This window comes from Enoplosus armatus, chromosome 16, assembly GCF_043641665.1.
Source record: "Enoplosus armatus isolate fEnoArm2 chromosome 16, fEnoArm2.hap1, whole genome shotgun sequence".
Taxonomy (NCBI): domain Eukaryota; kingdom Metazoa; phylum Chordata; class Actinopteri; order Centrarchiformes; family Enoplosidae; genus Enoplosus; species Enoplosus armatus.
The window spans coordinates 2,222,990-2,250,147 of NC_092195.1; the positions used below are offsets into that span (position 1 = coordinate 2,222,990).

General features: G+C 46.8%; 1 protein-coding gene across 2 annotated transcripts in view; it reads right to left on the reverse strand.

Moving 5' to 3' along the window:
- LOC139299415 (retinoic acid receptor beta-like) overlaps positions 1 to 27,158 on the reverse strand; it is a 100,202-nt gene that overhangs the window by 39,531 nt on the left and 33,513 nt on the right. For both annotated transcript variants that reach the window (XM_070922316.1, XM_070922317.1), the window contains exon 2: positions 15,778 to 15,926. In XM_070922316.1, coding sequence (XP_070778417.1) covers positions 15,778 to 15,926 — 149 coding nt within the window. The remainder of the gene's footprint in view (positions 1 to 15,777; positions 15,927 to 27,158) is intronic.

Below are 27,158 nucleotides of genomic sequence, written 5' to 3' on the forward strand. Positions count from 1 at the left end.
GGGGTCTGATGGATGACCATGGAAGCGGCCTGCATCGCCATCAGCTGCCATATAAGTGTGTTCAGGTTGGGTGCAGAACCCAAGGCTACTCGGGTACTTATGTCATTCAAAGCAGAGAGCATACAGGTCACTTAGCCTTGGGAAATCTGTGTGTGTGTGATAAGTGCTATACAGTATGCTGGGGGTTATGTTGGGAGCTGGAGCTGCTACAGTCTGCGTGTTGTGCACTCACCGCCGACTGTTTCCCAAGACAGATTTGCATTTTGTGAGCTTCGGCTATTTGGGGACGGTTTGTTCACAGTTCACGGCCTGAGCTGCGATGCTCCTCCATTTAAACTTTCCAGTGTCGTGGAGTCCAAAATAAAGGAAGCTATCGTAAGAGCGTGCACCCTGCTCGGTCATAGCGCGAAACCTGTTCACAAAAGCGGACTTGGTGCGCAGTCAGCCGTGAGGCAGGAGTAAATACAGCAGACTCCGGTTAGCAACCAAGCTGGGGAAGGTTTGTTGACATTTCAAGGCCTGCAACGCTTAATGGACAAAGGAATCCTGTTCTGTTCGAGTATAAACTGCCTCATGTGTGATTTGCAGTCCGTTGTGAGATGGAAGTAAATGGTGAAAATATGTGTCTTAAACAAACTGCGTTAACTTCCTGTCCAGTTAGCAGCCGACAATAAGTTACCCGCCCTTTAAGGAGCATTAATAACAGTGAAATGTAGGCGTAAAAATCTGTTAACCTTCAATTCCATATTGTCAAGAGGTGGAAAGATCACTATGAGAACTCCTGAGCCCGACCAAACTCATATCAACCCAGCCCATATCCCCGGGCAGATGTCTCCGAGGTAGTCAAGAAGCTCCTCAGCAGCACGGCGGTAGGTGTGGATGAGATTCGCCACGAGATGCTGAAGGCTCTGGACATTGTTGGGCTGTCTTGGCTCACACGCCTCTTCAGTGTCGCATGGAGGTCAGGGGACAGTGCCTACGACATAGGCAGAGTGGGGTGGTGGTTCCCATTTTTACAGAGGGGGACCAGAGGGTGCGCTCCAATTATCAGGGTAATGCCATGCCCAGTGTCTCTAGGAAAGCTTATGCCAGGTTGCTGGAAAGGAGGCTCAACCCTCGCACTAAAGTCGGCGGCTCCTTCGCCTCAAAAGTAGCAAGTTGAGGTGGTTCGGGCAACTGATCAGGATGCTTCCTGGGCACCTTCCTTTGGAGATTTGTTCGGGCATGTCTAACTGGTAGTTGACCCCGGGGTAGACCCAACAACACACTGGAAAGGTTATATACCTTATTTGGCTTGGGAACGCCGGAGGACCCCCCAGGAGGAGCTGAGAAAACATTGCTTGAGAGACGTCTGGACTGCCTAGTTTAGCCTGCTGCTAATTTAATCTGTGTAATTCTAATCCAGAAATGTACTTTTGTGCACTAGGACCAATGATGTGGCTTTTGAAGTGAGTTTCGCCGGGTTCAGACTACACAATATGAGCCCATCGGATGCGACGGTTGATCGTTTTCTCTCGTGTAGTGCATCATAGTGGACGACAACGGACGACAGTAGGTATAAACCCCTACACAAAAACGGCGTGGTTTGAAGTTAGTCGTGAGACGGAAGCGAATGGTACAAATATGTCTTCAATAAACTGTGTTAGCTTATTGTCTGGTTAGGAACCGAGCTAGTGAGCAGACAGTTAGCGAGCCCATCTTTCTGTCCCACCTATCTTTCTGTAACTTCAAAATTAAGCAAAGACTCGTGGATCAATTCGGCCACTTTTTGGTCTGAACACACAATTCTTCGCATTTCATGATGTCTAAAATGCCAGATGACCTTTTTACAGGAGTTGGGCGTAGGCTACATCCCACAACTGCCACGGTGGGATATTCTTCCATTTTTGTTAAAATACAGTCGTCAACAGCCGTAGTCTTTTGTAAGCATACAAAAAAATGGATTTTTTTCTATTGTATCCCCACCCTTGTTACTTTGTCTGTCACAAGACAAGCCGGTCGTTGTGTGTATAAGTGTGTGTGCCGTATGTAGGCTGTAATGGTGCGCACAACGCGTGTGTAGAAGAGGCTTACACAGTGTTACGCATTGTGTATCTCCAGTGGTTTCTCAACAGCGGTAGTGAACACATGCCACGACTCAGAGCACTTCATCTCTACAAGCCGCCAGGCAAGTGCCTGACACTGGGACTCGCACAATCACCACACTCTTTTGCCTTGATTTTTCTTCTTTAACTCCCCCCTTTTATTTTTTTCTTCATCTGTATTTTCTCTTTTCTCCTCCCTCCGTCTCTTCTGTCTCCCTCCCCTCTTTTCATTCCTCTCCACCGCCACAGGACACAAGTGTGGACCCGAGACTGTAGACTTCTCTGATACTTGCCGGCGCGCGTCCTGCGGGTTTTTACTCATTTGAAGCTTATAAATGTGCAACCAAAGGACACCCTTGAGCTGAGTGTTGTACAAAGGTGTTTACCTAGGTAGAGTGCAGCGGGGAGGGAGGGAGGGAGGGAGTGGGGTGGGGTGGGGGGTTGCTGCTGCTAGGCTAAATAAATGATAGGATGAGAGGTTTCGGCTGTGGGGACACGCTGAAAATGAATCACACCTTGAACACAAGGGTGCAGGGGAGAGCAGAGCGGCTAAACTCAGTTTACCCTCCCACAGTATCTGTCTGCAGGATACAGCGGCTCATCTAGTATCACCTCTGCCGGGGGTTATCTTAATATTCTTGTATTTAAGCTGCTCAATTGGCTTTTGGGCCAAGACTGAACTTCTTTTCAAGATAGTTTTGAATTCAATATTTCTCAATATGTCCTTGTTAAGGTAGGAAATAGGACCCTGAACTTCAGATCACTGATATTCCCCATGGAAACCAAAGATAATAAAGACACTCATATATATTCAAGCTTGTATGAAATATATATACATTAGAGGCACTGAAGGTTAAGAGGTTCCCGTGCAACTATAGTGTTTTTACAAAACTAACAATTAAACATATAATTTCCATATAAATCGTTCCCGTTATTATGCTAGGACCAGAGGTCCAGGCTGGGGTCAGGAAACGGACACAGGCTCTACATGCGTCATGTGACCAAAACAGTACAGTCAGTGAAGCTGAAGTCGGTCAAATTGAAGCCACAAGACTTAAGAATATTTTATTCCATGTAAGAGGTACTGATTTATACTGACAATGAGGGGAGGATACATTGTTTTTTTTTTTTCCAGTTTTAAACAAATTGCTGCTGCCAGGTTAAAATCTCGGTGTGTCTGTTTTTCACGAACTAAGAACAACAGCTTCGTCTTTAGCTCGATGACGACACTTTATTCACGCTTTATAACCGAAGGCATTCAGAGGGCGTCGCGATCTTGAGGGGCCGCAAAGTTTCAGCCCACGCAGAAGCGCGTAAATGACCAGAATTAGAGATACACTCGATCGGAGCCTTTTGGGGCGATATGATTTTGAAAGTTTCACGTCTGTCTCACCTCAGACCGTACCCGCGTGTTCGTGTCAGCGCTTAGCTGCTGCTGCTGCTGCTGTTGTTGTTGTTGTTGGAACCACACCCAACAGTGATGTCACAGCGTCCTGGAGTACAACTGTGCATCACTGCTGCAAGGTCAGCAAAAAAAAAATCAGGATTTTTCAAGGGATGTTATGTTGCAATAATTGTAATATTTCGAAAATATCTTTGTCACGTATTTAATCCACTGAGTTAGCCAAAAACTATCTACAAAATATACAATATCACTATATGTATGTGGACATCCCAAGGTTCATATTAGCTTCTGCTAGCCAATCAGAGGCGTCTTCAAAAGCATCCTCTATGGATACACTTCATAAAAGAAGTCATAAATCGTCACTTTAATTTTCACATTTTCAACACTTTTCGGAGCGAATAGAGATCTTAATAAAACAACAAAAATGATATCACGCTATATCAAACTGATGCACTGCACATTCAGTTGTGTCACAGAGCAGCTACAATCAATTCTTTCTGTTTTTTCTTTTGTTTTTTTTTAATGATTATACCACTACACCTCTCTTCATACCAGAACTCCCTCCATGCTATTGCACAGATAAGGCCATGTTGAGATGCGGCGTCGGGGCATCAGGGGACACAGGCCCAGCCACCTGGGAGACGAGGCCACTTCCCCCTGGACTGATAAACTGCACCTTAACCGAGATCATTATCCAACATCTTGTTATCTTAATGGGCCAGGGATAGGGTGTCAGAGCGGCGGCCCCGCCATCTTAGGCCCTTCTCATTTACAGATTAAAAAACGAAAGTACCGCCCATTAATTATTTAGTTACAATCCAACCCCTTGTCCACCTGGCCTCCTCCTCTTTCTCTCTCTCCACCGCCCCCCCCACCCCACCCCCATCGACTGGCTGTCCAGCTCTTTGGACTCAGCCGCAGCGTTTTGTGTTGCCTGAGCATTCAGTACAGCCAAGGGGAGAGAGGCAGAGCGGCGGATTAGCTTTCGCTCTTAATCGTGTCGACATCTTATCACTGCCGTGGAAAGTGGAGAGGACACTGGAGACCCTGGGGGGTTCCAGAAAAATGAGGAGAGGTAGAGTGGAGAGTAGGAAGGAGGGGTGGAGAGAGAGAGAGAGAGAGAGGGGGTGGGGTGATATTTATCCAGTCCAGGCTATTACCTACATCTGTAGTTCACTAGAAAGACGCGGCAGAGTTCAGGAAGGGGACTGGGACTGGCAGAACTGGCAGAGTATGGGACAGGTTGGAGAGGGAGGTTTCCTAAAACGTTCCCCGGGGGGGGGGGAGTTCACCTGAAGTCACTTAAAAAATTTTACAGTGTGAATTGTGGAAGAAGTGCCCCCCCCCCCCCCCCCACTCACTGGTAGCATGCAAAAAAAAAACTTCTTCTCGTGATGCAAAACAAATGTATCCATTTTGTACTTTAATGATGGGGTAAAAGCTCTATAAGAAGAATTTAAGGTATAGGTTCATATAATAGGTTTTTAGGCCCTTATGCAGATTTGACAATTTCCCACGTTGCCCCCCCATCAAAATAGACAGCAATGCGTGCCACAGATCCGATTCAGGGACACTGCCAAAAACAAAAACGTATGCCATCAGAATCATTTGGGAGATGTTCTAATCACATAAAAATTCCACATGTAGGGGCTAAAAAACAACAAAAAAAAGGAGGGGGGGTACTGAAAATCTCTGGATACTCTGGCTGGTCACGGGTCAGCCCCTTGCTGCGCAATGTGGACCGGAGAGGACCAGTGAAACTGAAGGCAGGGAGCCACCGGGATCACCGCTCGCGGCCACGCGCGTCGGCAAATATGCCAAGCCGGCAGAGAGCAGGTTTAGCCTTCAAAGCAAGATCTGTGGCCAAACGGAAAGCGTGGGGGTAACATCAACTTACTGACTGACTGACTGACCGCGAGCGCAATGGGACCTCCTGGTACGTTGCCAGGGTCTCCCTTACTTCTTGTTTAACTTTTGAGATTAAACCGAAAGGAAATGCGCACTTGAGACGGGCTAAACCTTGTGGACTCTATGTAAAGCTAACATGGGCTGCTGGTCAGCTGCCAGGCCTGGTGTCGCCGCGAATGGACCGACTTCTCACTCGTAGCAGGGAGATTGTGGCTAAAGGCCACATGGTTTGGCTTTAATCGAGGGGCTGCGTGCTCACTTGACAGTGTGTTTATCAAATGTTTTCCGAGTCTGTTGGATGAGCTATGAATTGCAACAGTTCCAGCCCCTAAAAGTCAACAATTTTGAGATGGAAAAAGTTCCACATTTTCTTAAGGCACTCGGCACGCAACCCCCCCCCCCTCCCTTTCTCCGGGTGGGAACACCTGAAGGACTTGAGCGTCTGTGCCGAAGCTGAAAGTTGACATTTTGGGGTGGGGGTGGGGGGGGCAAGCAAAACAAAATGGGGACAGCGGTGGTGTCGCGGTTCATCTGCTGTATCAACCGAAGAAACAACAGGACCAAAAAAAAAAAAAAAGGAACCCGGCCCGCACAAAGACCTGCATTGTTACTGTGGCAAACGTGAAACCTCAACAGATAAGGCACAAACAGAGCGGCAGTCAACAGCTACAACAGGGGAAAACAAGAGACAGCTCTCTCAGACCCCCACTCTTCCCCTCTGTTCCTCCTCCTCCCTACATAATCGCCCCCCCCCCCCCCCCGAAACCCAATCAGAGCTTATCTATCCATCCGAGCACCTAAAGTGCACAGATGGACCAGGATATACAGTAGAGATTTGGAAGGCGAACAAGGGGGAAAGTAGAAAATAGAGGAGGAGGGGCGAGGGGGGGGGGGGGGGGGGGGTGAGAACAAGAGGAGGAAGAAAAAGGCGAGATAGCGAGGGAGAGGCCTGAACAGAGGAGCTGTGTGACTCACCCAGTCTGCTCTGAATAGCTGCAGAGACACCGAAGCGGAGACCAAGCGAGAGGCATGAAAAGAGAACAGCGGCGATAGAATGGAGGAGGTTTCGGATCGCCCAGTCCTCCACGGGCGGCCCCCACACTGTGTGGCCCTATTCTTCAGGTCTGCCGCTCACCATTCAGCGCTCGTCTTTCGGCCCCCGGAGTGATCAGAAGCCATCTTTAAGCTCTCTCTCTCTGTCTCTGCCCCCCCTACCCCCCCATTCTGCTCACTTACGCGTTAACACACGCACCACACAGAGTCTGACCTGTTGCTGACCGGGCCAACACATTTGAATCTAGGTCTTTCTGTGGATCTGGTTTTGGTGTACACCGACTCCCGGGAAACATTGCTCGCTCTTTTTTGTTTGTCGCTTGGCAGCTCGTGAGGCGCCTGATGAGAGCCGCCAGAGTGAACCAAAACAGCTGGAAAGAGCTGAAAGACGCCAAACAACACATTTTTTTCACACATGCAAATATTGATCAGCGCAGCTTTAAGCGTGTATAACAGCAAAAAAAAAAAACGTGACCAAGGTCGATGGAGTTGCCACGGTTTCAAGTTAGCGCTAACGCGCAATCATGTTCGCAACCACGAGCAGAAGTCGTCACTCCTTTTTGCGTCGTCGACTTGTGAGCCCACCTACTTCTTCCGCGAGGATGTGCATGAATTCCTCGGGGCCTTTTTTTTTTAAACGGCGTGACCGCGCACTCCCGCAGACGCACCGAGCGGAGCCGAACGAACGGAATTATCGGGGCGATAATAGCTGGTCGCAGATTCATCACTGACGTGGATATGTCGGAGGTCATTTAGGAACAGCGATGCCATTATGACAAGTTGCCATTTACGCTGTAGAACGTCCCGACATCAGCCAATATATCATTTTCAAAATTCACAAATATAAATATTGGTTTTGGCCTCAATAATATCAACTTGATGCTGCAGCTTTTTAGATGTTTTTTTTATACATTGATGCCAGACTCCTATTGAAAAAATGTATACTTTTAAAAGAAACAAATTTTCTGAATACGTGTTAATGAAGCACTTTCTTCTTTTTACCTTTTTTAAAGTTGCGCAGTTATGCAAGGATGTTGGGGCCTCTACTGGACCCCAACATCCAGGGTTGGAGAGTGCGTATCATCGGCCAAGAACTAACCCTATCTTCATCAGTTCCAACCACTCCCAACATCACCTGTCGCCCTTTTTTTTTTTTTAACTTGAGGCCTACATCTATGGTTTATCTCTACAGTTAGTGACTTCTCTCGAAACAATGTATGCATCCATCTCCCCGTCATGACTCCACTCCAGAAGACTCTGCACCTGGTTTTAACCACGCTCTAATCTGTCCCTAATCCCTCTGGCTCACACTTCATTAGGAAGTAAAAGCGTGGAGAGGACTCACACTGAACTGATATATTAGAAATCAAAGGGACCAAGTACATGTATCATGTATTAATCCTTCTCGGCCCAGGCCCCCCGCCCCCCTCCCCCCCTTGTGGCTGCCATCATTCATCAGGCTGCTTCCTTCTCCCCCCGTCACGAGCCGGGTCCACCAACCCAGAGTCCTTTTTGGCGAATCATGTGTTTATTAAAACTCGGGACTGGGCAGGGTTTTCAGATTGTTGACATCATACAGTACATACCTGTAAGAACTGGAGTCAGGAAGTGGTTAGCCTAGCTTAGCATAAAGATGTGGAAGCACACTGAAAACCTGGCTCTGGCAAAAAAAAGAGAAAAAAATGCACCTACCAGCACCTTTTTTAAAGCTCCCTAATTCAAGAACTGGAGTCAGGAAGTAGTTAGCCTAGCTTAGCATAAAGACTCGGAAGCACACTCAAAGACTGGCTCTGGCAAAAAAAAAGAGAAAAAAATGCACCTACCAGCAACTTTTTTAAAGCTCCCTAATTCAAGAACTGGAGTCAGGAAGTGGTTAGCCTAGCTTAGCATAAAGATGTGGAAGCACACTGAAAGCCTGGCCCTGGCAACTAACTAAAACCAAACTGATCAGGAAAACGAACACTTGAGCAAGCATCACGTGATACGAACTACCTGAAATGACAGAAACCACCTTTGGGAAATATTTATTTGACGTGTACTTTGATTATTTAGTTTTTAGGCCCAAGTCCCATTTTTTGGATGACTGAAAGAAAGGCCCGAGGCAGTATATCACCGGTTGAACAGCAGATTGCACTGCAGAGGAGAGCGGAGAAAGATGTTGTGGCATAACAATCATATCTATATCCCGTCACACCTCTGCGCCGCTGACCCTCTTCGTTTGATGTTCTCTCTGTCTATTAGCGCTCGGGCTCCTTTTTTTTTATGTTGTACAACGTTGACAAATCACATTACGGAGTGTGTGTGTGTGTGTGTGTGTGTGTGTGGCTGTATAGATTATGGTGACAGGCAGAACGCGGGCGGAGAGAAGGTTTTCCGGCAGATCCATGTCCTCTTTTTTTTTTTCCGCTCACTATCTCTTCAGTAAACTGTCTACTCAAGCGGGCTCTTCGTCATCATCATCGCCGCCCTGCAACAGCGGCGGACAAGCGGGGAGTAAATAAAGATATGAAGAGCACATGGGGGGAGGAGGAGGCTTATGAGATGTGTGGGCCAAGCGTATGTAGGTGTAGTGGGAAATAAAGCGGAAGGATAACTGTGAGTGATCGACGTAGGGCGAGCAAACACAGAGAGTGTGTTTTTAAAAATGTAAATGACAACTGAATGTGCATTCTACTACAAATTAAACCCACGTGTATACCATTTGTTCTAAACCCTGGGGCAGACGCATAAAGCTAAAGCAAATATGTGAATGCAGATCCCCAAATTTCCACGGAAGCAGAAACATGCATATGCAATCTGCGTTACCAGATTTATCAACTCCTGCATAATGCATTGTTACACCAAAGAGGTTTTATTTTTAGTCCTGTTTGAGTGTGCGTGTGTGTGTGTGTTTGCCTGTTAGTCAGCAGGATATCTCAAAAACCAGTGAACCCCCATGTGAGCCCCCCCCCCCCCCCCCCCCACTGAAGACCTACGTCAACAACACACAAACTCCTTACTCGGCGAAAAAATGAGGATCGTTATCAAAATGTTATTCTTGAGTTTTGTTAAAAGTCAAGGGTTCAGTTTTGCAAACACGTGCCCAGATCGCGACGCCGGGGCCCGACCTGACCTGGGGCCAGTTTCACAAAGGCTAGACATCCGACTTTCATTTCGATGTCCCACTAATCTAAGATCAAATTGAGACTGGCTTCTGACTGCTGCTGGGTGGCACAGGCAAAAGGCCTGGGGGAGGAAATAAACCTTAAAAATGAAAGAGGCCTAAAGAAACACACAGTGATACTTGCAGGTTGTGGAGCATCCTCCCTGTTTTCAACAGGTGTGTTCATTTGCGCCTCCACCTTGCTTACAATGCTAACATGTCGTTACGCGGTTGTTATAAAAGACTTTAAAAGACATTGGGGACGTGGACTTGCATTTGCTCGCTTTCCAAAAGTTTGATCGAGGACGAGCGATACCACTCTCGTCTCGTCGCGTGCAGCGCTAGAGGCAATTAGCCTAGCTTAGCAATAGGACTGTTGCTTGCATGCAAGACGCACGGTGTCAGTTAGCGAGCTCGACCCTCTGAGAGCGTATTTCCCGTAACCCTCGAGGCTAGTCCTTTTAATGCACCGAACATGGAAGACCTGTGATGTAAAATAAGAAATAAAATGCCACCTGAACTCCCCCTTTTGACGTTTTCATTCTCCTCAGCTCAGATCTTACAAGTACCTGATTTCAAGTTTAAAGTTCACACTTGGCGATATCTTTAACAATGCTGGATGGTGGAGCATTCACTATTTATACGCCAGGTAAGCCGGTCCTTTTACGTTACATAACATTACATTTACTCAGCTGACGCTTCTTTTTTTCTCCAAAGCGACGTACAATAAGTGTACATTCAAAGAAGTGCATCAGCTTCATCAATTGTGCTGCACTGCTTCTAGAACCACATGCGTTCTCATGAGAATAACGAAACATCCTCTGTCAAAAAGAATTCCGGTTTTGTTGAGAAATCCGACGTGTGTCTGAATGTAGGTGAGTGCATTCATCCGTCGCGTCCCTGCCTGCATGTGGCTTTGAGCCGGCGGTTCAGATGGAGGAGTGTTTCGTGAGCATTCTGAATTGTGTTTCATTCAAAGAGGGTTATGGTCTCCCGCTTGTCACACCAGTTCCGTCAAGCTAATCCCGCTTGTCAACGCCTCAGGACCCAACAAGTAAAAGAGGGGAGGGGGTGGGGGTGTTCACGGCTCAAAGTTTTGTCTTCGTCCCTAAAGGCCTGTCAGCGCTGGCGACACGCGTACAGATTCAAGCCGTCCTTCTTTTATGGACATTTCGGGGCTTATGCAAAACAATGTTAAGACGTCATTTTCTAAACTGTTCTGCATCCATTCCATCCCCTAGCCTCGCCTCTACTGATATCTGCACATGCAGATAGTTTTACTTTCATTTGTCGAGGGTTTAACTGTCTTCGCCTCAATGCAATGGGCAACGGAGGTGAACGCAACATTACTTGTGGGGCTGGGAGACATATAAGCACCTTTCAGACATGGGCTATGCAGCAGCACTAGATCCATCTATCTGTTAAATTCAGACACATGTAAGTGTTTTTTATGGCTTTATTTAAATAAGATGCAGAAGGAGGTCAAGATGTTAATGATGGGACTTTTTCTTTTTGACATAAGAAGAATGTCCTCAACTACTTCAAAAAAAAAAAAAAAGCCCATTCACAGTGTTTTGCAGCTCATTCAACTGATTTTCTTTTCTTTTTCCATAAAAGATCATATTTAAAGTGATCAATTTATGCGTTTAAAGCTGCCTTGATTTTTTTTTGGTTTTGTTTGTTGGGACAGCAGGACAAGATGTAAACACAACACCGCCATATTACCAGGTTGTGAAGTTAGCATCCCGTTTGCCTATTCACGCATCCATAAGTTAAGAGAGCAACGTTATCATTCATGTGGAGTCGTGTTTGTGTCCACTTTATGCCACTTTAGTCCAACATCCAGTCTCATTTTGGCTCTGTCTTTGGCCCCCACCAACTTATCCATCTGACAATAGCTGGCTCTTTAGCTGCTAAATGCTAACCTTGTCTGTTGGGTGCAGGGTGGGTAGTCTACGACTGAAAAAAACAGTCAAGTGGTGGGCTGTAAAACCAAAACAATGAGCTGAAGGAGGCTATAAAACTGCTGCAGAACTGAAGGGAACCGTAGAGCCAGGTGTTAATTCTCTGTGGGTTCCTCACTACTAAGTGACCCCTGTCACGTTGCACCAAGTCAGTTTGATCCACTGTCAATATAAAAATATGACTTAGTGCGGCTTTAATATCTCTTTTATCTAACCTATAGACCCTACGAAATCTGCCGACAGTCTGCTCTGTGGACAGGGACGCTGTTACTGGAAAGGGTTGACGAAACGCGACAACGGTTTGACAAGTAGACGGATGTCTCATAGCCAGCAGGTCCTCGTGCTTGGTGTCGGTACGGACATCATGTTCAGATAAAGTTACAGGAACTTTTAATAAGATTCTTTCTGGCGTCCGCCCGTACCTGGGACATTTTCCTGTGTGAGTTTTCAGAAGGACACTGTTAAAGACGTCCAAAAACGACCAGGAAGTGTAGGGGTGACTGAGTGTGAAGGCTGCCTTGACTTTGGAGGTTTTCTCGACTTTGGGTCAACGCGGATTAAACTGTCATCTGTTGCATATGCATGCGCTTCTGGAGGCCCATATGCCTGCACCCGGGTTTTAACAATTCAAATCAGCTCCGTGTCCACGCTGCATAATCGGCCGAAGGCTGGGCAACACACTAACTCAGTCATGCAGAAGTCAAACACTGCGAAAAAGTGCCACTACTAGCTATTAGCATTAATGCTTTTTCCTGTTGCTGTGTGCATTTGGTGTCCTGTGAAGTCTTGCCGTTTTCTCAGTTTTAGGGATTATTCAGTTATTTGAAGACATTAATCAAATAAACATTTGGTCTACAACATGTAATAAATAGTTTTTCATAAAAACGCCGGCTTGCCTGTCAGCCAAGCAGATAACACTAATGGAAATGGAAACAAGTACAAATTGAACCGTTTCAACATTCAGAATTAGTTAAACAACTTGGAATGAGCCCTGCAAGACTCATGGATTTGATTGACCCTGGAATTCATGAGGTCCCACTTAGAAAATAGCCTGCATTAACTTTCTGTGGTGTTATATGTTGGTGTTACATGCTTGCAAAAATGCCCATTCTGATTTCCCAGAGTGCACCTTCAAAAGCCCTGTTTCGTCCCACCAACCGGTCTAAAAGCCCAAAGACATTCAGTTTCCAACCACCGAAAACTGGAACCAGGGAACGCTAAATGACTTTAGCCGTTAGCTGGGACAGTGAGCCAGCATGAACAACACCAAGACCCTGAAACTGAAGCAGCTGAACGGAACTCAGCCATCACCCATTTTTACTATTCATAACTGTGACATGTCAAAATGTCCTCCTGTGAAAAAGGCTATGGCGATTTCTGACAGAGCCCTATTGTACGAACTCAACTGAAGATATATGTGAGTTTGTACTGCATCTACTACTTCACTTATTTGTCCAATGCAGTACAAATATTCATCAGGATTCACTCTAATTAACTGCATGGTGTGATTTCTAATGAGTAGGGATATCTAAAATAAACCTTTCTAACTGTCGCATGTCTTCAGATAGTCCTTGTATTGTCTGATGGCGCGTATATAAAAAACACCATATTTATTGCTACAACCCTGGATTACTGCCATTTCTGGGAGTACCTTGGTGATAAAAACCAACAAATGTTTGGACACTCACTAGTAAAACAGCTATTTACAGCGGCCGGACTGGCCTCTCTGTGCAGCGTGAATTTGCCATATTGCTTGCATAAGTGCACGCATGTGAATGTGCGCGGGCTGTCTTTTTAACAAGTGCTCCACATGTGCATTGACAGAGCCCACAAAAGCGCACACTCCGTTGTGTCTCCGAGTCTATTTGTGGCTCTAATTGGCACATTCACTGGGCAGTAAAAGGCTCTTCTCGCTGGCTAAGAGCCTACAGCTGTACAGCATGCTTGGTTGCATCTATCCAATAGAAGGGGCTTGCCCCTCGCACTGCAGACAACAATGCCTTCGCTATGGAGACAGAAATACAACACAGGGAGGGGAAAAAAAAAAAAAGAAAACCCCCCCCCCTATAATCCGCTGCTTAATCCTCTTGAGTCAAGATGTTACAAAAATCGAGGCCATTCCGCCATGAATTGAACTATTTTTACATCAGCGCTCCGCGGAGTGAGAGCGCTGTCTGTACTGACAGCGATTTTTACCTCATTCACCGCCCCGCGTCTGTCGTTAGGGAGGCACAACGCTGCCCCCAGGATGCTCAGCCCTGCAGCCATGTGATCCAGCACCGCGATGACGACTCTCATCTGCCAGTGTGTGTGTGTGTGCGCCCAAACTAAGCTGCCGCGCGCAAGCCGCACTGTTTAATTCATAAACAGCGCAGATGAATCCCAGAGTTTCTCTCGCGCGGCGGGGTTTTCCCTTAAAACGGAGGCCAAGCGCGGCGAGGTCAGAGGCCCATGACGGGCAGTTTTTTTTTTTCTTCTTTTCTTTTCTTTTTTTTGTTGTTACGATGAGGCTTATATTGGCGCACAAACGGCATGGGAGTCCGCAGAGAACTTGGTTTGACCCGGGGGCCTAGTGAGTGAGCTGATCACCACCTCCCTCTGGGCTTGAAACTCCAAAGGATTCCTAGCATACCACTGCTTCAATTACAGAGGTGGGGAGGAGAGAGGACATCGCGCCGCAGTTTGGCTGCATGGGAGAAAGAGGGAGGGAATTATACAGGCTGTCTGCAAGGAGTACGTGCAATTCTCAAGAGGGTATTACTGTAATCCTTTACTGTTCCCACTAAGTCATGCGAAGCTTTACCTTTTTAATTTTCAGATGTTTTACACAGGAAACGCTGCAGAATTATTTAATTATGCTTTTAAGGGTACAGTTTATTTAGCAGCCCTTTTTTTTTTTTTTTTTTTTACTTGTATATCCATGTGCATGCGGGCGTGAGCTGTTGCCAAGCAACCGCTGCTGCAACTGGGATAAGACAGACAAGTGCTGGCAGGGCAAATGTTGGAAGGAATTTCTAAAAGTAGAACATTTGAGAATGGCAGACTGCGACTGAGAGGAGGTGCTGGTCCCGTCTTAAAGGGACACAGTCTCTCTCACTTCCCTCTACTTTTTAGTCCCACAGTTTGGTAGTTTGGTGCTACATTTGTACACCTGCAGCTTCCTCAGTGCCACTGAGTGGGTGGTGCTCAAGGCCTTTTAAAACATCTGCACAAATAAAACCAAACATCTCTGGACGGCTAATTACTTCAAGGGGTGTGTGAGGAATATATGTCTTTCTGTGAACTCTTGGGTGAACTGACCCTTCACTAAAGCACCGAGACGAGTTTTACTCATTATTTGTTAGGGACTCAAATAAACGTAAAGCCATCAATGCTCTGCATTACTTCTGCAATGCAACCTTTAACACTCACAGTCACTCCTATGGGCAATTTAGAGCGTAGCCTGACTGATACTGGATTTTTAAGGCCAATATTAATATAAATGTTTGAGACTTAGCCGATATTGCAATTCTATGTAACATGAACAAGCATTTTGATAAGAAAAACCCTTGTCCTCCCTTTTAACTATACTCCAGTGCAGCGTGATGTTCTGACCCCCCCCCGCGGTTACCACTGCCGCAGCCTTAACACACTACCCTCATTCAAACGCCTTACTCACCACAAACTATGACACTATGTCACTCATGCCGGGTTCAGACTATGTGATATTTTCGTCTGCCACTGTGTCAGACTAGCTGAAAACAGAGTTGGTCCCCAACCAATCATAGCTTGCCGTCCTTCACGACGCGCATGATGTCATCGGGAAGCAGGTGCTACAGGAACAAACTGGCATCTGAAGCGGTGTGCATGATACTGGCTGTACAAACTGTGACCCTTTCCGCTGTTTCGCAGTTCCACCTAGCAGCACTACCAACGTCATTCCTCTTTCACGTCACCGTGTTTTGCAGAAGAAGAGCGCTCTGTGCTCCTATTGGTCAATGTCACGGCCTTGGAATTCGTTGCAGAAGGCAAACATATTGTCCGACACGCTTGTCTTTTTGTCAGGACTTCGTGAGGTGTCTCAGATGCAGCATCGATTGTCGTCCACTATGATACACTAACTGGGATAAAGCGTTCAAATGTTCATTACCAGCGCCCTACGTCTGTTGGGTCAGGCTATTATCGGGCTGATATTGTGCAGTCAGAACCCGGCATTGCGCCACGGAGGTACGGAAGTCCTACCTTGCAGCCCTCACAAGCGCTGACACCATAGTGGTATCCGGAGGACTTGTCCTGGCAGACGAAGCAGGGCTTGTAGACTCTGGGAGGGGGCGGCGGGGACGGCGGGCTGGGGACGAGCTCCTCAGAACTGGTGCTCTGCGTTTCAATGGCTGCAGGGAATGCAAACAAGAGAAGAAAGACGATGAGGAGGCTTGCTTTCAAATGACTGAATGATTCATTGAGACATCTGGAACTGGAAAAGGACATTTACATTTAAAACCAGGAAACAAAGACATGATTCAAAACTGCCTCACCACGATTGTTTTCTCCAAACCTTAGAGGCCCAGACATATTCCTGGATGGTATAGCTCACTCCAAATGCCAAAGGGAATATGCTATATCAAAATATGCTATGTTTACTTTAGTAAGAGCGTGGTTTGATGCTGGTTGGTTGACATCCATAGATACACCCTCTTGTCCTGGTTCAAGCACAGTCTGATTAATGTGAAACAAAACGTAGATGTGGCCTGTCTGATGGAAAAAGGAAATTCTTGGCAAATCTTGGCAATAGGTTAGATTATAATAAAAGATGTGAAATCACTGATTCAATCTTGTTTTATGCAGGTCAGAAAACCCTCTTTTGGTCTTAGTAGGCTGAGTCATCCAAGCCCTAGGGATGGTAATGGTCCGCCGGCTCGGTCAAGTGGAAATCTAAGCCAATATCGGATGGATTGCCATGACATTTGGACATTCATGTTTCCCCCACGATCAATTGTAATAACTGTGGCGATCCTCTGAAATCTTTTGGTCCAATACTTGGTTGTTTTTTTTTTTACGACCCAAATACCTGCAACTAATGACATTCAAACCTCCTTCGGCAATTTGCCAAATTTAGTATGCTAACATGCTAAACTCAGATTGTGAACATGGTAAACATAACCTGCTAAACATGTTAGCATTGCCATTGAGCGCATGTTAGCAAGCCGATGTTAGCGCAAGTTTCTGTTTACATTTAGTGTTTCTCACCCAAATTAGTCTCGCACGGCCGGACCTGTCTCCACGGCTCAACCCATTATCATTCTGGGATTGGGGGGGGGGTGGCGCTCGGTATTGCGGCGCCAAGCCCAGGATGCAGCGACGGTGCCCTTGCAAAACGGTGACATGCAGACAGCTGGAAGGGGAGGAGACTCCCAACTGAAATAGTCAGCCAATGGCGGACTTATCCTGTGAGTCAGGCTACATCCAAACCTATTGTGGGTTCAGGTCTAACAAACCCTGCTGAATGCGTTTCCCCTCCTCGTAACACATTCGCAAAGCCAATTTCATTGTTTACATCCATGTTTACTTGCCAGCAGTGATCCACATCGCTGTCTCTACAATCCACCTTAAAAGTTATTGCATATAGCCAATATGGGGCCTGTACATTTTTGCGTTGTCATAACACCTGGTGAGATTCGGCTGTTGAATCCGGTCCCTGTGGCACAAATCAAGCTAAACGCTGTCTGGCAAAGACACGTGTAAGAAGTGGTGAAAGGCCATTTTTCTCGGGCTGAGACCAGAAAGCAGGTAAAAGACATATCACAGAGGTGTTCGTGGGAGATGTGCTCGTAATTTGCAGAAAGCACTAAAAGTACTTCGTAACGCACTTAGCACCTTGAAGCGAAAATGTACCAGACTTTGAGTCCACGTAGAGGCCGAGCGGCGTGTGTCCACGCGCACACACAACCTCAGAAAATGGAAAAGCAGTCTCTCCAGCATCTCCGCTGATTAGATTACTTTCTTCTGTACTTCATCAGAGTAAACTCAATTACTGATGGTAAGGGACAAGCTCTTATAATTACTGGACCCTCGTCCCCTGCACGGAATTCCCTGGCGGTTTAATCTAATCTTCCGCTGCGTTCACCCCGTGTGACTTTATGCGCGCATGTCAAATGCGCGGCTTTGCATTCGGCAACTTCGGTGGCTCGAGGGAAGACTTAACAAGTCTGCGGCACGTGCACGCCCGTACGCGGGGATAAATGTTACCTCTGTAATACGGGACGGGAAAGTAAGATGACCACCGAGGTTAATTAGAAAGAGATGATTTCATACTCTCGCCTATCTATCGATTGTCGCCCTTATCTGGGTTCTCGGAGCAGGGGGGGGGCGCCTGCGCCTCGTTGTGAAACAGTGACGGCATCGGCCGCTTAAAAGTTCTGTAGAATCTTCAAGCAGACTTGCGTGAAGCTGACATAATGGTGCTGCGTTAGGATTTTTAGGAAAGTTTGCCGGCCTGAATTTCAAGTGGCGTTCATCTGAGAGTAAACAACTTCAGTAGGGGACGTCAGCCATGTCATTTCTCCGTTCTTTAAACGTGGCCTGGTTTCACTGACGAGGACGGACGTCGCATTGCTCCAAGTGGTCCCCCCCCCCCCCTCTCTCTCTCTCTCTTTTTTTTTTTTTCGTTCAGAAGCAGCTTTCACATAAATCAGATGTGTGGTGAGACGCCGAGGCCTGATCTGATGGGGGGCGGGGGGGGGGGATAAATGCTGTGACATTTTGTGCATCTATGTACGCGCATATAACTAGTATATTGTACCAGTGCAAGTAGAAGTTGGGCTTAAAGTCTTAAACTTTAAGGAACAGAAGCATTTTATTTAACAGAATTCATAAAAACCAAAGGTCTCTGTCATTTCAAGTGTCTCATGTCCACATCAAATCCAGGCGCTATTTCGCAGACTTCTCCGTACAGTTATCCACATGCGCTGCTGCATGTGTCTCCAGTGCATCTTAGTTGGACTGGGCTACACTGTAAGTCAGCCCTACTGCGGGCGGGCTGCGCTGATGCACCGGAGGCCGTCAGAATTGTCATTGAGAAGAGTGACTGGAACAGTCTGGCCTCTTGTAGTTTCAACCACGACCGTATAGCCAGCTAGCTAACAACTATCTATCAGCAAACACATGGAGGACTTGCAATGGGTGGGCTTCATTAATGAACCTGACGATCAGACACATTTTAGATGGCACCAAAAAAGAACTAAGTAAGGTTCGATACCCGGCCCTCGTATTACTTTTTTTTAGGGTTAATCATTGACAAGTATGTCACACTATTTATTGGGATGCTGTTTAAGAGACGTTCCTTGCATTAAGGGTGTAGTATGCACACCTGAGGAACAGTCCAAAAATCCAAACAGGTTCACTTTACGGTCACATAAAAGATTCAAATCGCCACATTGAAGAAGCTGCGACCACTTAAACAATATACATTTATTTTTTTAAGCGACCTACTGTTGTAACTCAAATCTTGATACAAGCACGCGCACCCCGAACGCGACTCGCGTTTGTCGAGGTGGCTCTGTTAGCATGTTAGCATGGCTGCTCGGGCGAAAGTTGCGGTTCGCTTTACCCACGAGCTCCAACGCCTCCCTCTCTACCCCCCCCCCTCTCCACAGAGAGAACCCCACAGCAACATGACGGATCGTCCCCGTGTCACACACGTGAGGAAGGAAACAAGGTGTTCACTCGCGGCGAGGGTGGTGATGATGATGATGATGATGATGATGATGAGGATGTATGACTGCTGGAGCACAAAACCAACGTATATTAGCCATCCCCAGGTGGCGCGGCGCACTTTAACATACATCCAGAGGAAAAATACTTTTTGCTACTGATGTGCCTTCGGAGCATTTGTGACGGCTGGGTAGCCCCACACCGAGGAGAGGACGGCGCCGACAATTCAGCCCTGCTGCCTATTTGAAACTCATGGCTGCATCTGGGAGGCAGTGCGACCACCTGCAGACAGATGGGACGCATAAACATAGATTCATTACACCCCTCAGAGTGTGTGTGTGTGTGTGTGAGGAGAAGGAGGGGGTGGACAATGGGTACCTGTACGCTGGCGTATAGGCCCCATCAGGTGTAGGGGAGCCTTTTTCCATTTTCTGCGTGATTAAGCTTTGAGTCGACTTCCCCGCATGTTAACATACGCAGGAAGCTCCATTTAGATGGAATTAAAGGCCGGTGGCTCAAGAGCAGGCGGAGAAAAGTCCGCGGCTGGGCCACGGCTGCTGAACCTTTAGCCCCTGGCTGAACCTGCTGCTGGGGTCAAGCAGGAAAGCGCACACTCCTTCGCTTGGAGTCTGCAGGCCGAATGACGGGAAAGACTAGAGAAAACAGTGCCTCTGATTGCCCCCCCCCCCCCCCCCCCCCCCACCCTCCGTTCCCACTGGGACCGAGCCGACCGACTGCTACACAGGGCCCGATACTGGCTCTTGTTAAGTATCAGCTGGTCTGCAGAAAAACACAGCTGACAAAAAGCCCTGCGCTCAAATTAGAATGTTGTTTTGGCTGAGAACGTTGAGACATGATCTGATTAATCCCATCGCGTCTTGATCCGATAAAGACGCTGCGTCTTTATCTAATCAGATCAAGTCAATCATGTGCCATCGCTAGTGGCGTCCGCCGCGGTCTCAACATTAAAGCGGGGCAATGTCATTTTAACTGTAGCAATGAAATGCTAAATACAACTCAACGGGGGTTATGGGCTTTGCCGCTAAATTCATTTCATTCATTTGACAGGGACAGGGCCGGTTGATGAACGCCGGTTATAATATATATATATTATTATATAATATAATATTATTATTATATTATTTATAATAATACAAGATGTAAACATGCCGGAGTTAGCAAGAATGCTAAGCCTCGCTTGGGCCGGTGTTGTGGCTAATGTTAGCGAACGTTGGCAAAGTTTAGCGACACCATTACCCTCTCGTCGTAATCACAGTTACAAGCAAGTCCCTTTGGCTCATCTCAGCGCTGAGCACACCTGCCGAACGCACCTTTTTCGGCGCTTGAACGCAGCATTTTGACTCCTGTGGCTCTTCAGAAAAGGCCGACCTTCTCTTCGGGCACGACAGCTAACCGTTAGCATGCCGACAGAAAGTCGCGTCAGAGAGAGAAAGGGGTTCCTCCTCGTTCTCAGCAGTTAACTTGGGGAGCGCAATGTTGTTCTCGCCGATGGCAATGACAGGCAAAACTGTGAAAATGAAGACTTTTTGTAAACTGTCCAAAATTACAACAGAGTGACACGTTGTCATCGCGCGCTCATGAACTGTAAATACTAGCAAACACATCGATTGAGCAGAGAGTGGATTTTTGGTTTTCTTAAATTATATATATTTTTTTGTGTGTGTGTGTGTGAGTGTGATAATAATAATTTCTCCACAAAATAAAATGTATGTGCGCACAAAAATGTGCCGCTGCATGCCAAATGGTCATTACTGGTAAATTGTCTGCGGGCTGTTGGCAGAAGGCACCACAGTCAGCTTGACAGCCCCCCCCCGCCTCGCTCGCACACTGACACTGGCCCAGCCCGAAAATGAGCAGGATGCGAGGTGACTTGTAGGTAATAGAGAAATAAATCTGCATGGCTGCATCATGGCGTCATCTATCCGCTCTGTGCCCTCCACGTCCTTATATCCAGTTCCCCCAGTCTGAAAACCACTGACATGTAAAACTCTCCCCACATGGTCCACACGACCAACAGATGGCAAAGAACCTGAAGCAAAGTCTGTCGCCGCACACAGGCAATTTAACACAATGGTGCCGCATTCGAAATTAGGACAAAGCTGGCGATAGTGTGTGTGTGTGTGTGTGTGTGTGTGTGTGTGGGGGGGGGGGGGGGTGCTCTTTAAAAAAATCCCTCTTTTTTAATCGAAATAAAAATCAATCGGAAGCAAGAGCCATAAATTGCGAGTGACTGAATTAAACCTGGCAAATTGTGACAGATCGCCAGGAACAGGGGGAGGAGGGGGAGAAAAAGAGCAAAAGGTGGAGGAGGAATGGGGTGGGGGGGGGCATTTCCTGAAGCTCCTCGGGGTATCCGTGTGTTTGGTTTGTGTTAAGGAGAAAGCTGTGGTGATTTGGGTGTGGAGCGGCGGGCATAGCCGGGGAGGATTAGACCAATATTACTCCCAGTCGGTGGATTCAGCCCCCCCCCCCCCTCTCTTCCTCCTCCTCCCGCTCAGCTGACGCCCCCCCCCCCAAATCCCAGTCTGGAAGTGTTTTCCCTCCAGGTTTTTCTCTGCAGGAGCGCCCGGGCCGCATAGCTCGCATACAGCGGGCCCCCGTCGGAGGAAATGGTCAAAGTTCACCCAAAGTACACCAAATTAGAAGCAGCTTTTGCGCCGCTCTCCGGTGCGTTTTGCAGAGGGGGGGGGGGGGGGGGGATATTTAGAGGAGCTTTAAACACTCAAGGAAAAGGAAAACAAGGCGGAGGTGGAACAGTCGCTTGACTTCATGGAAGAGTGAGAGGTGAAGGTCTGCTCTTCGTCAGGGCTTCCAAATCTACATTTGACAGTGAAGGAACCCCCCTCCCCCCTCCCCTCCCCTCCCCCCCAAACTGGCTTTATTTCTACATTTTAAATACTGACAAGGCATTATTGGGTGTCTACTGAGATTCCCAGGCAGTCGTGTGACCAAGCCCCCCCCCCTTCCCCTTTTGACCTCCCAGCGACCCCGGGGGCGTCTAGGTCAAACTACACATTGTCTGGAAGCAGCAGCAGCAGCAGCAGCAGCAGCCGACACACAACAGGTGCAAGCCACTTCAAAGCGTTCGTGAAAACTGACCCAGAAACTAAGGCAGCCATAAAAGCATTTGACGAGGGAGAAACTCGGGGAAGGGAAGGGAGCGTGCGGAAAGACATCAGGTTGTTGAAATGCGAGATGCGTTTCTTTCTAATCCGGAGGAATTCGTGGCCCGGTACGATTTTTATTCGCCCACCCCCACACACCCCCCCCACCCCTGCCAGCGCCTTAACACGTAACTGGATTCCGGCGTCGGCTCCGTTTCGAGGACAGTCGACAGGACTGAGGCCGGGAGCTCCGGGATGGGGGGCGGAGGACACAGTGTTTGTTTTTTTTTCCATTTCCTCGGTTAAGTCCATGACCCTGAGTCACTGTCAGGAACAGAATTGTGGACAGTCGTTTTATATATAGGCTGATTTTAGGCCGACATTTGGCAAATAATGATTTCAACGTGAGGGCAAGAAAAATCGACCAAATGCAATTTTATTTTATTGTTTTGCTTCTGTAGGCTGATTTATATATAAAAAAAAAATTCATATAAAATAATTCATTTTGACGACATTCCTGCTGGTATTCACAATCTTGAAACTGTATAATTGTTATTTAGTGGTCATTTATGTGGAAACAGCTAATAGACCAAACTCCACTGGAAAAAACCCCCACCGCTGAGTCCGAGGCCAGTCTTAATCATTTAGCCTCGCATTCGTAAACCTTTGAGTTTACACCTTTAAAAAAGAAAAAAGCCCCTTAAACATTCCACATTAGACTGAAGGTAAACGCGTGCGACGCAAGTCAATTCAGGGGTTAAGAACAACTGAAGCTGACCAAAGTCAAGCCCAAAATGTGACACTTTTCTCTGCAGTCTGAATTCAAAGTGCACCGTTCCGCCTTTTAAAGAAAATACACGGAAATACACAGTTTATATTATATATAATACACAGAGTGTTACAGATGTTTCAGGCGCCTTTTTAAAGCTTTTGAATCAAGCAATAAAAAGTTCACTCTTTCCCGCGGCCGACGTCAAGCAGGGATTGTTCATAGCATTTGATTGTTTCGTTCAAAAATTCAAAAAAATCAATGTTAATTTTGGTGCCAAAGATTTAATAATTTCAAATTTTAAAAGTCGCTACTCGTCTCAAAAAACGCCCGACGGCACAACCCCCGAGCCGGGAAGGTTTCATTATGGACTCTCTGCGGTGGGACGTTTAATATCCACATTAAGACAATTAACAAAATCAGCCTAGTGGGACGTAAAAAAAAAAAATTAAAAAAAAGAGCGAGCACTTAAAGACTGATTCAGAGTCCCCACCAAGACCTAGAGGGAGGGATACGCTGGCCCAGGACCTCCTCAGACTTTGTCTCTGGCTCCCTGCGTGTCAGAGATTTTAAACTGTTGCTTCTGTAAAGCCAAAACACACTTCTGATGTGCTGCTTCCGTCCGTACCCGTCCTCCGGACCTCACGGCTGGTCTGGAGACAAACCCCCCCCCCCCCCGGAAAGCTGGTCTGGCTCCTTTTTTTTTAAAACCTCTCTGTTCGCCCGCCTGTAATTACATGGCAAGACTTTACTTTCGCTCATCATTCATGCGCACTACGTAAGCATTTAATAAATGCTTTATGGCACCATAAGCAGCTATAAGGACATTTCTAAGTGTTTATTGACATATGAAAAATCTATAACTCCATAACCAGAGTCTATATATATATATATATATGAAGTTATAACTTTTGTTAATAAACTCTTTCAAATATCTTTATGTCTGCTTACAACTACATCAAATGTAATTAAAACTAATCTCTATTTATCTTTGACTGCAGTGAAATGATTGTTTATTCTGACCTGGTTCACTCAGCTCTATTCAGTTTTTATTATTATTCCTCGTGCCAAAAAAAAAAAAAATGGGGGGGGCTCTGAAACAGCAATTAAACTAAACCCCTCCATGAGAAAGTAAGGTTCTCCACTGGAACCAGATTCAAATATATATACATATATATATATATATATATATAGCTGTGGTCAAGCAGGGGCCCACAGCGCCGCTGCAGATCCACAGTGTCGGTGCAGCCCTGGCGGGACCCTCACACTGTCCTAATCACGTCGATTAAACATGCCTGGCATCAGAGAGCTCCCCTTTCATTCCACTGTTGTACATCCCTTTTTATCCCCCCCCCCTTATCCGCCTTTCATTTCACACGCCCACTAAATTAGCTTGGCGTGCAAGCTGTGCTAATGGCCTTTTATGTCCATATCAGAGGCGCTTCAGCCTTGAAGACAAAAAGTCCCCAATTATCCCATAACACACATCAGCTGCGCAACACATATCGCGCCCGGGAACATCACACTCCGTCAGCCACAATAGCAGCGCTGTTTTGCAGACAGTCCCGTTTTTTTGCACCTATTCGCCTGATAGCTTTCGGATTTGTTTTGATGAGATACAACGGCCTTTAACGTGAAATCCATCGGGTTCCTTAGACGTGCGCCGGACCCGCTAAAAAAAAAAAAAAATAAATAAAAAAACAATACAAAAAAAAAGCCCATTTCATCTGCGCATAAAAAGAAGGTCCTTGATCATTCTTAATTAACGCCTCGGCTGGGAGAGGAGAGTGCATTAATGGCCGGCCCGTCGTCGGCTAATTAACACCCGGGAGGTTTGCATTATCCCGAACAAATAAAATGAATACGCCAACATCTCCAGTGACCCTGGGAGAGGCTTTCTCAAATCAAAGTCCAATTTGAACAGGGGAAAAGGGGGCAAGGGGGGGGGGGGGTTGGAGGGATCCTGTCCTGACAGCACAAAAGGCCAACGTGCAGCTTTACGGAGGCCGAGTGGAGAAAACGTTCGAGAGAGAGAAAAAAATAATAATAATAAAGAAAATCAACCTTTTTTTATTTTGTCCCGTTTTGTTTTTTTGCTTGTCTTTTTTTTTTTGTCTTAAAGGGCCGGCGCGAGCACACGTGTCAAAGGCCACCCATTGTGTGAAACAATGCCGCCACCTTATTGTCCTGCTGCTAGCTGGTTAGCAGCTGCTAAACAAAACACCACGTCTCAGGCTTCGCTTTCATTTCAACTGAATCCCGTGACAACTGAAATGAGCGGATTAATAAAGAGCACCTGATCAGGCATGGCTCCGCAGTGTCCCTCAGGGGGGTCAGTGACGACAGGTCCGGGGTCGTAGCTGCCACCGTGGAGGGGGTGGGGGGGGGGTATGGGTCATTTCGTTCATTGCATCCTACAATTTCACATGTCATTTAACGGGCGAATTTTCAGTGTTTGCAGAGTCAATGTGTTTCATTTTGTTCATGTTCAGGCCAGTAAATGAGTAAATGAGTATTTCACTACTGGGACTTTGCAGACGGCAGCATTTTGACCCTAGAAAACAAACAAAAAAACAAAAACAAATAGAAAAGCAAAAAATGCAGAGACCTTTATTTTGTTGCCTGGTTAAGATTCTCTTAGGAGGGCGGGTGGATGGACTTAGTCTTGACCCCAGTATTGTTAAAAGTCCGGGCCCCCGGCCACTGTTAACAGAGCAGCCTTTTTTAAAGTCTGCCAACACCTTTTTAAGAAGCTGCTCTGCAACCCGTTTTTTTTTTTATATATATATAATATATATATATATATATATATATTATATATATACAGTTTTACCTGACTTCCGCTTGATTTTACACTTTAAAAGGCCTCTCAAACCGTCCATTTCAAGGTTAAGTTCAATTTGCATAAATACGTCTGTATGAGGAGGAAAAAAAGAAAAACAACTGAAGTTGATCCTCAACGGACCGATAATCAAGCCCCTGAAGGTTACACTATTCTCCTCCTCCGCTAATGCATTACTAATAATATTTGAGTCATTTAAACTGTTACTTAAGTGAACTCTTCCTTTTTTAAGGGTTTACAGACGCCGTAAAGGTTTCATTTGTCGAGGCGATTGAGGCCATTTCAAAGGGATTTTTCTTTTGAGCTGCGCGATTGATAATTAACCTTCGTTTTGACCGCGCGTTTACTTCTGAGGATTAGCGACGGGAGGAACTCTTGAACGTCACGAAATTAATAAGACAATCGACGGCAGCTTTTACACGTTCGCGTGAGGAACTTTAAAATGACAGATAAATGTCGTTTAACACCGCAATAATTGAACAGGAAATAGGAAAACGGTTTTTCGGTGTATGGTCAAAAATTGCGTTTTTGGGGGGGGGGGGGCATTTAGCGCACTCTTGGCCGCACACGTGACACAAATGATGACCTTCCCTGCCACTTCACTTCACTTCCACCCACGGAAAGGATGGAGGAGTTGGCTGCCGTGCGCCTTATTCGCATTATCATCGGTCTGAAAAGTGGTGCAAATGTTCTCAGTTGACCGTTTCAAACCTTTTCCGAGCACAAATGTCATAAATCGGGGGGGGGGGGGGGTCCCACTTCCCTACGTTTCTTTGTCCCAGTAGCAGTTTTTTGAGTATATTTGGGTTTTACTTTCTGACACATTTTTAGAGACAAAAACCACAGGGCGGGAGAGTAACCTGTGGATCGGCTTCGCGAGGCCTCTCAGAGAGCCCCCCCCCCCCCCCCCCCCATTAAAACACACCCTGAACCTGCAGCAGAGCGGAGGGTGGGGGGGGTGGGGGGGTTCGAGGCCTTTGACTGAGTGCCCTTGAGCACACGCTTCCTGGGGAGTGACGTGACTACAAACACTGACCAAGTGCCTCCCGGGCGCCCGGTTAGTGCCGATGAGAAATGATCCCGATGATACATATTTTACACGCCACTTACTTACTTACAGGGCCAGCGGGTGACCCCCCCTCCCCCCCACCCCCCCCTGGGTTGGCCTGGGTTGGCC